General features: G+C 30.9%; 1 protein-coding gene across 1 annotated transcript; it reads right to left on the minus strand.

The window, feature by feature from the left end:
• Positions 1-2,954: 2,954 nt before the first annotated feature.
• LOC121204785 (uncharacterized) lies at positions 2,955-8,814 on the minus strand. The gene is made up of 10 exons (XM_041075320.1): positions 8,475-8,814; positions 7,613-7,669; positions 7,429-7,496; positions 6,985-7,195; positions 6,803-6,903; positions 6,290-6,368; positions 6,122-6,181; positions 6,007-6,057; positions 5,773-5,851; positions 2,955-3,304 (listed from the first exon to the last, which is right to left on the minus strand). Exons 1-10 carry the CDS (start codon positions 8,553-8,555, stop codon positions 3,225-3,227), a joined length of 867 nt encoding a protein of 288 aa, XP_040931254.1. The 5' UTR covers positions 8,556-8,814; the 3' UTR covers positions 2,955-3,224.
• Positions 8,815-13,148: the final 4,334 nt, after the last annotated feature.

Here is a 13,148-nt window from a genome sequence, read left to right on the forward strand (position 1 = left end):
TAAAAAATTATATTTATTAAAAATTTTATATAAAAGTGTCTTAGATTAGATAGTAAAAATAAGCCGACCAGTTAAAAATTTTTTTATCTACGGGAAAGAGTATTATATTATAAGTATAAGAGTTTTAATTTGATTTCAAATAATTTTATTTGAAAATTAGCTTAGATTAGAAAGTTCTTTTTTGGATTGAAACTAGTTTGTGTCCCAATCCGACTTATTGGTATCTTTAGATACCAAAATGAAAAAAAATTTAAACACCAATTCGAGAGTTTAGTATTAAAAAGTAAATACTAATTGAGAAAATAGATATTATTGTAACTTGCAAGTTTGTTTCTTCTACTTTGAATCCTATTCCAAGACTTTAAGAAACAATTAAAAATGTCAAAAAAAAATCTTTATTAATTAAGTTATTAAATTTTGAATAGATATTTATATTTAATTTTAAATTTTATGTATTTTAAAAATATATAATTTTCGACTTCATATTTATAGTTTAGACATAATTATTTAAATGGAATCGAATTTAAAAATTGGACCGAAAATTAATTAAGTAATAATTTATTAAAAAACATTAAATCTATTAATTCGAAAATTGATATAAATTAGTTGAACGGATTAATTTTTTTTTAATTTTAAATAATTTATTTAATCAAAACGTTGATGGTGAAATCGATTTGAAAACCTGAGTATACACAATGATTAGAAAACGGGGCCATGTTGTAGGATGGAAGGTGCTTTCATGCATGTGCTTTGCTGGTTGCTGGCTGATTCATGCTGTATTTGAAAGTCATTTTTATTTGACACTGAAAAGGAAAGGAAAAAAAAATTTACATATCATTCATTAAATTAAAGGGTAAATTATTTAAATAAAAAATGTTAGGTGGAATATAAATGAAATATTAAACCTCTAATATTATGTGTTTGCAAAATCAAAGAAGGTTGCTTTGCTTTTTTCAAATGATACGTTGGAAATCGCAGATAAAAGTATTGTGCAAATTTTTATATTAAAAGTTAAATTACATTTTATTTTCTTTATGTAAGAAATAAATAAATTAGTCATTTATGTTAAATCAGAGAGCAAGTTTGTTCTTTTATTTAAAATGGCATCTATTCTTATTGATAAAAACTAGTTCATGTATGTTAGTATGACGTACATATGGCATGCCTTGTATCACTATCTAGTTATTTTGTCAGCCACGCTAGTAGAAATAGATAAAAATTTTAATAGAAATGACCAATTTGTTCTTTGAACTAACCTACAAGAATTAATTTACTCATTTTTTTAGTAAATGGGATAAAATGTAATTTGATTAGTAAAAGAGCCTCAATAGTACTTTTACTGTTAATTTCCACAATCTCAGTCAAATTTGATAGACACATATATTTTAAATATTTTAATTGCATTAAAATCTTATCGATAATATTAAAGATATTTGATGCAATTAACCTTATATAACAAAATCTGATCCTATAGCGGTGAATTTGAAAAAAAAATTAGGAAGAATTTTTAAAAAATTAAAATATAATTTTATAATTATTATTTTATGATTGTGTTATTTTTAAAGAGATTTAACATATATTTTTATATTTTTTAAGGGTAAAAATATAATTTAATTATATATTAATTTATACTTTAAATATTTCTCAAAAGAATTGCCCTTATCCATTCTTATACAAAATTTTAAACATGCTTATCAAGTAGCCGCATGCATGAATTTAATGTTAAAAATCAACTAAAAATGAAAAAAGATATTCCACCCTTATCCATTCTTCCACCATTTTTGACTATTTTAAGCTAAAAATGAATTTTTAAAAAAAAGAAAAAGAAAAAGCTTTTAACATTAACATTTGTGCCCTTTTTTTCCCTTTAAGATGCTGTAATATATCTTTCGGCAAATTCCAAAGATAATTTCGAATATATATATCAAAGTTTATCATTAGGATTAAAGTGCTAAACATGTAGAATATTGGTCCGTCTTTATCCCTGCAAGCCACAACCATATTGCTCGTTTTTATCAGCTCATAGTTTACTTGCATTTGTACACCCAATCAACTTGCTACTTTTTACCTCATTTAAATATATTTTATACAAGTTGATTTAGTTTTAATAATTAATTCAAGTTTAATTTTTTCAAAATTATTTTGAGTTTATGTTTTTTTAGGTGTTAAAATCAATTTATGTTTAGGCTTAGGATCGTTAAGGTTTGTTAGTTATTTTGTACGTGGATTATCTTGAGTTTTGAATCAATTATAGGTTCATGTTGTTTAGATTTGCATCATTTGAATATGCTAATTAAGGTTTTTGAATCGTGTCGTTTTTTTATTACTTGTTTGATTTCTTTCAAATTTTTGTGTTTATCTTTTCAATTTAGGTCAATTTGAATTCGAGTTATTTTTAATTTGAGCCTTTTCCAAATTCAAATTAACGACGTTTTATTTTTAAACACAGATTAAATTAGAACAACTTAAAAATCCAAAATTTACCAAAATGACATAGTTAATCAATCTGACTCAAGTGGCTCATCACATGCTTTTGCATGGGTAAAAAGATTATAAAAGTGATTGTACTTGAAATTAAATTGTATTTTATCCTTTTATTAAAAAGATAAGCAAATGAATCTTTGAACATTATGTAAAAGAACAAACAAATCCTATTAAAATTTTTATTTATTTCTACTACTAAAAATTAATCTCTATACACAATACAATCCATATATAACTGTTTGATTATTCTGTAAACACCGATTTTTAATAATAGAAATTTATGAAAATTTTAACATAAAGAACTAGTTTACTCTTTAATCTAATGTCCACAGATTAAATTTACCTATTTTTGAATAAAAGAGACAAAATACAATTTAACTTCTAATACAAATACCTCCATACCTCTATGATACTTTTACCCTCTCGCATGTTAGATGTCACCTAAACAGTAACATAATTAACAAGCTTAGTGTTTTAATAGCAACTTTTATTGCATCACAACAGCATCTTATTGTTGATAAAAAAATAAAGGACAAAAAAAAAATTTTTGATTGAGACTCTATGTCCTGAAGTCTGTTTGACGGTTTGTCTACCAGCTATAATACAAAACAGTACCAGCACTAAGCTGACAGGATCAAGCATTATATAAAATAATTTCTCGTTAAAGCTGACAACTCGAGATCGAGCATGTCGGTTGTCGAAGTATGAAATCGGTTTCGGATTCTCTTGTCTAGTTGATTTCACGCTGCTCGGCCCTCTTTCAGCTTCGTTTGCATCTTGTATTGCAAAGTGACTGGTGCACAATCCATTGGTGTTTCTCCTAGTATTGATGTTGGTTCAAATGAGTTATAAGCAGAATCATGAGAGAAATAGATTGATACAAATCATAACCAGACATGCTAACCGACAAAAACCAGCAACAAAAAAAAAAAGGATGGAGAGAGTTCTCAATTATCGATTTCTACAAACCCACATCATTCAACAAAGCTATGCCATGTTGGCAAAGGCAGAGGCCCTGGTCCTAAATACCTGGGTTGGAGACTCATCATGAGCAATTATATGTGTGGGTCTCTAAGTCCCACCATGTACTGTTGTCATGTGTGGGTTTTAGTCCAGTTTGTTGACTTAGTTTTTAGATTGTACTAGTTCTTACCTGTTGTGTTATAATGGTTTAATTCTACTTTGTGATTCCTCAAACAATTTGTATTGTAATAATTTAATACTTAAGGTTCTTCGGACACGTGCTTGTAATTGTACTTGAAAAACTTTCAAAGAAAAACAAAGCTATGCCACGAGTATCATAGTTCTTTCAAATGGAAGGTGAGAGTTCTTTGTCTTTTCCTCTTCTATTTTTGTAACAGTTAATTTTTCTCTAGGATTGAAGGACATTTTCTAGCCACATTTTCGACTTTCAGTAACCTTAAAACTCTATAATTAGGAGTGCAAATGAGACATTTGTGTTCACGAGCCGAACTCAGCCTCAAGCTACTGATCAAGCCAAACTCAACAACTTAAAACCTGATTCGAATGGCTCATGAGCCAAATCAAGCTTTTTATTTTTATATATTTTAAGTATTTTATATTACTAAATTACATTTTACTCTTGTGGTTGTTCATTGTAAGTAATGCAATCTCCCTTCCATTTTTTTTCTCTTTCTTCCTTTTTCTAGATTTCCTCAGTTGTAAATTTTGGTAGTTTTCGAAGTTGGTTTTCTGAATCTGCATGTTATTATGTGAAAAGTTGAAGGTTTGCGATCGTTGTTGTTAAGTGAATGTCGAGAAAAGTAGTGAATTTATCAGGTTCAGGTTTTCATTGTTCCAGTTGATTGTTTGGTTCAAGTGAATCAAAGTAAGGGCCTCTTCATTTCTCGAGTGAGGAATGTAACGATGGAGCTCCATATTGCTAATAATATTGTTCAACATAAAAGAAACTCACTGCCTCAAGCTGGAATCTCCATTTAAGCTTTATTTCAAGTGGTGTTCATAAGAAAAATAAATAAATAACTCATTTGAAGTAGTAAGATATCAATCAGATATGTAAGGTTTCTTTTTGTTGGTTCTTCAAGTAAGCCATTGAAGATTACATATTTTGTTGATTTTTGCAATAAGTTGTTAAAGATCAATTTTTCTGTGATTGAGAAACCAAAATTTCTGCTTAGTTTAATTGTTCCATCAAGTGCAGTTTTGTTGCTTTAAACTTCTTTTCTAGTATGACCTGAGTTAAATAATACTTCAAATTACTTATTGCAATTCTAATTAGACAAGAATATTCAGAGGCATTATATATAATTTGTTTGGTGCCATGGTGCTGGTCAATAAGGTATATACATACATAATGTTAATCTGTTTTCACTAATTATATAAATATTTGGGTCCGGGTAGGATTGCGGACGTAAATTAAAATTGTTGTACAGTTGTGAGTAGGTGTAGCACACAGCAAAATTATGACATTATTTATCTTTACTCCTTAAAAGGATAGATAGTAATCTCAGTATACAATTTATTGTCTTTGAATTTGAAATGACTCTACTCTACCCAACCCAAAATTAGTGAACAAATAGATTTTTTGCCATAAAATAATGCTAGTGTAAATACATTTTTGATGCTCTTTGTGTTCTTTGTTTTAATCTATCATTTTTTTTAGTAAATTTGAATTTTTAGAGTGCCTTACAGTATCTCAAGGGTGCAAAAGGTTTTATTTTTTAGGCTTTATGGAGAAAATATAGACAGATATTCATTCTTATATGTATTGAGTAGTATGTCATATTTTTTGTGTGTGGACTAGAAACTATAGACATGATTTTAATTTTAAGTTAATAATTTGATGGACTAATATTGTTGTATTTAAATACTTTGATGAAGAATTTGAATTTATATTTAAAAATATTTGGATTTGGTTATTGAATTTTTTATTTCTATCATTATGTTACGTGTTAAAAAACCAATAATATTTTAACTTCAAACTAATATAAAATTTTATATGCAAAAGGCACTTCATTCTAGCTAAAGCTCAAGCTTGACCTTGACTTAAACAAGCTCGGGTTCCAACTTCAGAGTAGAAGAATCAATAAACAAGCTTAATTGAGCTCATGTAGCTCGATAATATCTTGAGCCAAGCTTGAGCTTAAAAAATGATATTCAATTGAGCTTGATTTGAGTATCGAGCCCCAAGTTTTTAATCAAGCTCAAGCTTGCCAGTATTTGTGCTCGACTCGATTACACACCTAATAATTAGAAACTTCGATTGGTAGATAGACATTTTTAGAATCAGGAATGCCAATCAATTACCTTGTGCATTCTTGTAGTCCATGCTTGCTCCACAGTCCATGAGGGCAAACACTATATCGGTTCGATTGAATAATGTCGCCTACAAGTTAATACTGTCATTAGTGTTATAAAATTGGAAAGAAATGGAAATTAAAATTATGCATCCAATCGGCCAGCCTTTACAAACATATATAAACAAATTGCAGTCACGTGCACCAAAATATAAACATCAGAGAGAGAAAGAGAGAACACTACCAGATGCAGTACAGATAATCCTTGCTTGTCACGGTAATTTGCATCTACACCCTGAACATGTAACCATACTCAAAAATTCATTCGAACTGAACTTTGGAATAAAATCATCACATACCTCACGTAGAAGCCTTTTGACTGCAGCTGTATCACCATTCTTTATGGCTTCTCTTAAACCCTGAGTATAGTAAATGCAAAGGAACAAAATTCAAAAGAAGAAAAACACCATGAAAAGTTGAATGTCACAGCTATATTCAAACACTTCAACAAAGAGGTCTGCTTCTACCTCTCCATTGACATCATAATCCGTCTGAGATTTATCTGCAGCAGTACCATTGGTCACCAGACCAGGATTGAAAACCGAACTGCAAAAATGTTAACCATATCTAAATACCCAAAAGAATGGCTAAAATAGAAAGAAAAATTTGCCACCAAAAGAGGCTAGAGACCTAAAAATCAAGATGGCAGGAAAAGTTTAAAGAGTGTAGGTCTTTCTCACAAATATCCCCCGCTATATTAAAATCCATTCTAGTAACTTCTATCAGAAAGTTGAGTACAAACAAGAAAGCAAGATGAAGAGAGAAGGTAAACTGATTTCAGTGTTTTATGCCTCAAACCAGAAGGCCATTATTTTACTGCCATCCAGCTTCATGTTTCAAATCAGGCTACTAGAATGGACCAGAAATAGTCGAAATTTCCATGTTTAAATTCCACACAAAGTAAACCATTTGAAACCAAATATTATGTTTGGGACGAGTGAAGAACAAATATCGCACACAAAAATTAACAAATGGCATACCTAGATTTACTGTTTGAAGTGGAGCCTCTACTCTTGGGAAAAGTGTCAGTCTTTTTTGGTTTTGGATTAGACGAAGCCACTGAGGATGGAGGGTTTTTCATCTGCCTCAAGAACAGATATGGGTCCATAAGAAGTTTGGATCAGCATATGAGGTGCTGCTAAAACTACAGAAGAATTCATACCATAACTGGAACTGCATCTGTTTTCGGTTCTGGACTTTCACAAATACACAAAGGCATTCCACACTTGCATTCTGGAATGCTTACAACAGGCTGTTGCTTTGCAGTTGCTTCAGTTTGTGAACCCACATCTGCGTTAATATTTAATCTAGCAACTTCGTCAGTAGCAAAACCAACTCCGCCTAAAGGAGGCTGAGGGTCAGCTTTTGCAGATCTGCACCCAAATAAATTCAAGAGAAAAATAATGTATAGAAACAAAACAAATATCAATTAAACTATCTCTTAAAATAATACTCAAATAAATAAGAAAAAAAAACACCAAAGTGAAGCAGGAGTATCCACCAACACCAAGAATCCAATACATATCCAAGCTATGGCCCTTCCCCCTTCTCTTTCTAACAATGATATTTAAATATGTAAATGGGTAATCAATCAAGAGACATTTACCCTGAAGAGTTATTGGAACAATCTGCACAAACTCGAACAGACGAAAGTATGCCAAATTGAGGTAAAGGCTGAATATGCACACATGAAAAAAATATAAAAGATTGCTTAGTTAAAACTGACTTTTACAACTTGAGAAATGCATAGTTAGCCCAAATACAAAAACTGAGGGGCTGGGAGCTCAAACCATTTGATCAGATGAATGTTCATGGCATAATGTCCTTCCACAACATCGGCAATGGTGCTGCAAAATGAAGATGGTTTCATGCATTTTCCATAAGGCAATCAATCCAACACGGAATAGTTGCATACTTCAAAGAAAAATTGACACAAAAGTATGCACATTCAGATTTCCTTGAAATCAAGCAATAATAGCATGACCTTTACAACACTATTCCATAAAGAATAGAATACTAACATCACTTTGGGTATAATTGATATTATAAGAGATTTATAGAGTTCAGTAGCAGTTAGGAATTATTATCACACCACTTTAGTAGATCATTAGTTGCAAGGCGTTTGCATAACAGCTTCCACAAACCAGAACCAATTATCCCATTGATAACATGCATACGGTAGGCCTCAAATTTGAAGGCCACCACTAGGTCAGTCACGTATCCGAACTTAAATACTCACAACATCAGTCATGCACCCGATTCAATCTTTCAAATTAATATAAGCGGTAAGCTTAGCCACAAATTGAGTCATCAATAACTTCCAAAGCATCAATTTACCGCATCAAAAAAAGAAACCATAAAAATACTTAATTAGATTCAAAATAACTCCGAATCCGCAATTAAAAGAATTAGAAACCTCATCTTTTGCGTCAATAAATAAGTCAAACAGCTAAGATCAAAGCAAAGGAGCACAGTCCAATATGATTTAAGCAGTTTTTACCGATCTATAACTAAAAAAAAACCTAATCGGTATTCTTTCCTTCATCGGACGATATATTTCATTAATTTCATCACACCAAATGAAAATGATCGGGAATTTAAATTCGTATAAAAATGAAAATTACAAAAAAAGAAGAAGTAAAAAGCAAATACCCGGCCCCTGAAAGTGTTGAAGCTGCATTTGCAGACGTCGCAGCGAGGTGCTTCCTGAAAAGGTGGCGGCTCCGATGACATTTCCGATCTCCCTTTTTCTCACTCCGGCGGCAAAAAACAGATAAAGATGCTGAATTCTTTTTAGGTGCTTCTATTGATTTTTGGTCCTTTTTCTTTTTTTATTTTTATTTTATCCGGAAATGATTCGGCGATCGGGTTCTTATATTCGCTGATCGTACCCGAATTCGATCCACTTACCCGCCATGTCAGCGGGTTGGCGGGTGAAACCGGGAGAAAAATAGATAAGAGAAAAATAAAATTGAATCACACTGTACATTTCTTTTTAACATAATAAAAAAGGGTTAAATCTCAATTCTAATCCCTCAATTTTTTAGATTATATAAGAATATTTAATTTTTAGTTTTGATGTCTATATTTTACTTAAATTTAAAATTTAATCTCTATATTTCAATTTTAAAATAATTTGGTATCTCAACTCTTATGATGTCATTATTTAGTCTAAATATTTTATTCAGATTAAAATATTGATCTAAATTCTTAAGAATTATTAACAATGTTAGAATTCTCTATCTAAATACTTCAATATTATTATATAGTCTTAAGGTGTTCAGAATTCGACTAGTGGTTAGATTAGTCAAGTCCTTGATTCACTAAATCAATTAAATAAATCATAAAAATCATTTTAAAAAATTACAGTTCAATTGATTTTTAACTTGATTTAATCGTTTATACTAATTTTTGAGTCAACCAATGCAATGCTTATATTTTAAATTGAGATCCCCGACCAATTTTGAATCCAGCAGATCTAATTCATACAACTGAAATACCAAAAGATCACATGCATGGTCCATGAAGTCCAGAATACTAATAGCGATCAACTGATAATTAAATAGCCTAAGATAAGGTAGTTTTCAACTCCTTTTCAGTTTCCCAACATATGTGTTTGCCCAATACCAACGCGCACAAACTGCAAGGTCTACAAATTAGCCCTTACAGAACCCTGCCAGTCCTATTGATTAAGGACAAAGAGATGAAGCATCCATGCAGTTTAGAATACCAACAAGGGCCGACTGACAATAAAACAGATTAAGGTAATTTTCAACCCCCTAACATACGTGTCAACCCAATTTTGACATGCCCAGGCTGCAAGGCCAACAAATTAACCCTTACACAGCCTTGCCAATCTTGTCGGTTAAAAACACAGGGAATAAGCATCCGTGAAATCTAGATTACAAACGAGAGCCAACCAACAATAAAACGAACAAAAATTCGTAAACTGTCTGGTGCAATACAGCTACGGACTCCGGCAACCTCAATCTGCAACGTTAGCCTCTTTTGCTCGTAAAGATTTTGTGGAAATGCCATCGGTTGCTGTTGTTCGTTCGGGGGTATAGGTGAGAAGCTGATGACTAGATTTGCAAATTCCTATAGATGTGCTAAGAGTGTCTGTCTTTTGAACTTTACGACCGTTCTTCTTTGCAAGGATGAGCTCGTAGCATGTAAACTTTATAATGGAATTCATGAATACCAGCCTCGACTAGATTTTGCTAGTGACTCTGGTTTGAGTGAAGATATGTTAATTTCTCACGAGAGAACAAATGACTTATGCGAGAAGTTGAGCTCTATTCATATCTTAAGAATAATAGTGTTAGTACAAATGCGCTGTTCACTAAAGAGAAAGCCACAGGTAATGAATTTTTTTCTGCATAACCTCTGTCAGATTTCTCTTTAACTGAGACATCAGTGCGAGGATGTTGTGTTAATACAGCAGATCACAGCATATATTGTTACTCTTCACATCCCAGTACATGATAGATAGTTGACAATCGTGGTGCAAATAAGCCAACCCCTAAGCGGCGGCGATTACCATTGTAAACTATATTGTTCCATGTATTCATAAACTAGAAACCTAAACTCATATCCACCGCAAAACATCAACATTTTTAATGATATTGCCATGTTGAATTAGATCTAAAAACCACTTTCGTCACGCGTTTAACAGCCATGGTTTGTCCTATTTTGAGATTCACTTCATAAACCCGACCAGACCCATCTGTTCTTGAGATTCACTTTTTATGGGCATGGGTTGTGCTCCGAATTTGGAGTGGGTTCTAAAAAACCCTATAAGCTACTCGATAAGCAGTAGAAACATGCAGTTATAATAGCATGGAGGAAGCGTTTGCAAGTTCCAGATTACCCAATATACTCAGTTGAAAAAACAACTTTTTTTTCCTTCAGCCTGTTTATCATTTTTCATTCTTCTTCTCACAAGTTAACGCATCAAAACTTTTCACTACAAAGGTTAACTTAGATACGTGTTAAAAAGACATTGGTGGGCACAAGGAGATGTACGGTGAAGGGCAGAGGATTTCTTTTTCCAAAAAAACAGCCCAAGCTAAGGTCGTTTTCTACTTTTTTCAACCCTCGACATATGTGTTACTCCAATCTTGAGCATTGACAGACAAAACTGCAAGGCGGACAAAGGGATGGATAGCCTTTGAGACCACCTGTATATTAGGTAAAGAGACAATGTCTCATCTAACAAATTTTCTTCACCTTTAAAATGTGCAATGTATGTTTTCGAAAAAAGAAAAGAAATGCAAAGTAATTGCTTAAAAAAGGTTTTTTTTTTTTAAGATCTTCTACTACTTTCACTCAACTTCTATAGAAGAAAAGCATCAATTTACAATTAAATAATTTAAATATGTAAAATTAGATAGAGTGAATCCATCTAAAATATATACAAATATTATAAAATTTTAAGATATATTGACAATGAAACGTCTCTTTCTTAAAAATTTCTCTCATTTATCTTTTAATTATATTATCTTTTTGTATTGATATTAACTATTTAGTTTATTCTTTCCTTTCATTATTTCATAATAAATCAGATTCGTAAATTAATAGTAGAGTTGATTTTATGCATGGGGTCTATATATTTTTTAATGGGTTAATATGTAATTCTCCTCATTAATTTGTCAAAAAGTACCTAGTTAGTATATGAACTCGTATTTCACCACTTAGGTTGGTACCTCTACACTAACACTGTTACTTTATGTTGATGTGGCACTAATGGTCAATCCTATGGCAACACGTAGTAGCCTCTCGATATGACATGTGACAGACATAAATTTAAAAAATTAATAGTTAATATAAATTAATTTAAAAATATAATTTTTTGGGCAAGTACAAGTGCCAACTAGCTGCTTTTGGACAAGTTAGAGGGAACTACTCGTTAACCCTTAAAAAATTAACGTTGTTAATAAATTGAAGCTCGTATGTGACGGAATACAAATTAAGGTTCCAACTAGGTGAAAAACAAAGTTCAGATACCAACTGAGTACTTTTAGATAAGTTTAAGAGAGGCATACTACATATTAATCCTTAAAAAATTTAATGTTGTTAGCAAATTGAGGCAATGTATGTGTTGGAATAAAAATTCAGATACCAACTCGATGCAAAAAAAGAAGAAGAAGAAGAAGATACTAACAATGTACATCGGGACAAATTTAGAAAATAAACTATACATATTAACCCATTTTTAATATAAAAGTTGTTGGCATATATCTAGGGGCGGATCCAGGGGCTGACAGCGGCCCGACTCCCTTTAAAATGTAAATTTTTTTATTTAAGTCCTTTATAATTTATAAAATTTTAAATTATTAATAATAAAATTACACTTTGACCCAGAATGATAAAATTTTAATTTAATCCTATAAAAATTATAAAGATATAAACTATTAAAAATTATGAAATTGTATTTTACTATTATAAAAATATACAATTTAATTTTGACCCCCAAAATTTTTTTGAACTTCACCTCTAACAATACTAATATAAATTCACTCCCTAAATCGTATTTTTGAACTCGTCACTAATGTATATCAATAAATATGTAACTTCATCACAAATCTAACTACGTTACATAGGCTTGTTGCATTTTTCTTTACAATAAAACCTTTGCTTTAGTGTGTATATATATTGCATCAGCAATTACCGATTATAATGGATCAGTGATTACGGATTAACATGTACATTAAGAAGAAAAAAGTAGGACCAGACATTTTTAATTTTTAGCTGAAAATGAAGATGTTGAACCGCCCACTTGACCTAGATTGGTTAAGCACCGAAATACAAAACCATGGCATATTCGACATGTTTTATAACCCAGAAAAGGAATCCACCCAGTCCTAGAGATTACTTGTCTAAATTTTCAAACGAGGTACCGCCCTATTTATTCTTTTGACACCTGATTTATGCTTCAATCTAACTCAATAAACGTGCTATCATTTTATGTACACATCTGATATATTTTTTACGACTCAATTGATCAAACTTGTTAAACGTATTGCCATCCTACATACACTTTTGACACATTTCTTACTGTTCAAGAGTCAGCTGGTACCTAGCATAATAGTTGATATGGTATTAATATTAGTTAGTGCATATCGTTTTGGTCATAAATTGATATTCTATATTTTATTTCGATCAAAATTTTAATATGTTTCAACCAAAGGTAAAACTAAAAATTTTAAAAACTAAAGTTAAAAGTATTGTATTAAAATATTTATTTTTTTAAATTGACCAAAATATAAAAATTTTCATTTAATTAAAGGTTTAAAATACATAAAAAAAATTATTTTTTTACTTATT

The sequence above is a fragment of the Gossypium hirsutum genome, chromosome A08 (genome assembly GCF_007990345.1).
Source record: "Gossypium hirsutum isolate 1008001.06 chromosome A08, Gossypium_hirsutum_v2.1, whole genome shotgun sequence".
NCBI lineage: Eukaryota > Viridiplantae > Streptophyta > Magnoliopsida > Malvales > Malvaceae > Gossypium > Gossypium hirsutum.

What these genes read in the sequence shown, in the direction of transcription:
- LOC121204785 (XM_041075320.1), bottom strand. Translation starts at nt 8,555, where the DNA reads ATGTCATCGGAGCCGCCACCTTTTCAGGAAGCACCTCGCTGCGACGTC. An exon ending in ACTTCAAACAGTAAATCTAG is followed by an intron (nt 6,369 to 6,802) that starts GTATGCCATTTG and finishes ACATTTTTGCAG; the next exon opens with TTCGGTTTTCAATCCTGGTC. An exon ending in TCAAAAGGCTTCTACGTGAG is followed by an intron (nt 6,058 to 6,121) that starts GTATGTGATGAT and finishes TTACATGTTCAG; the next exon opens with GGTGTAGATGCAAATTACCG.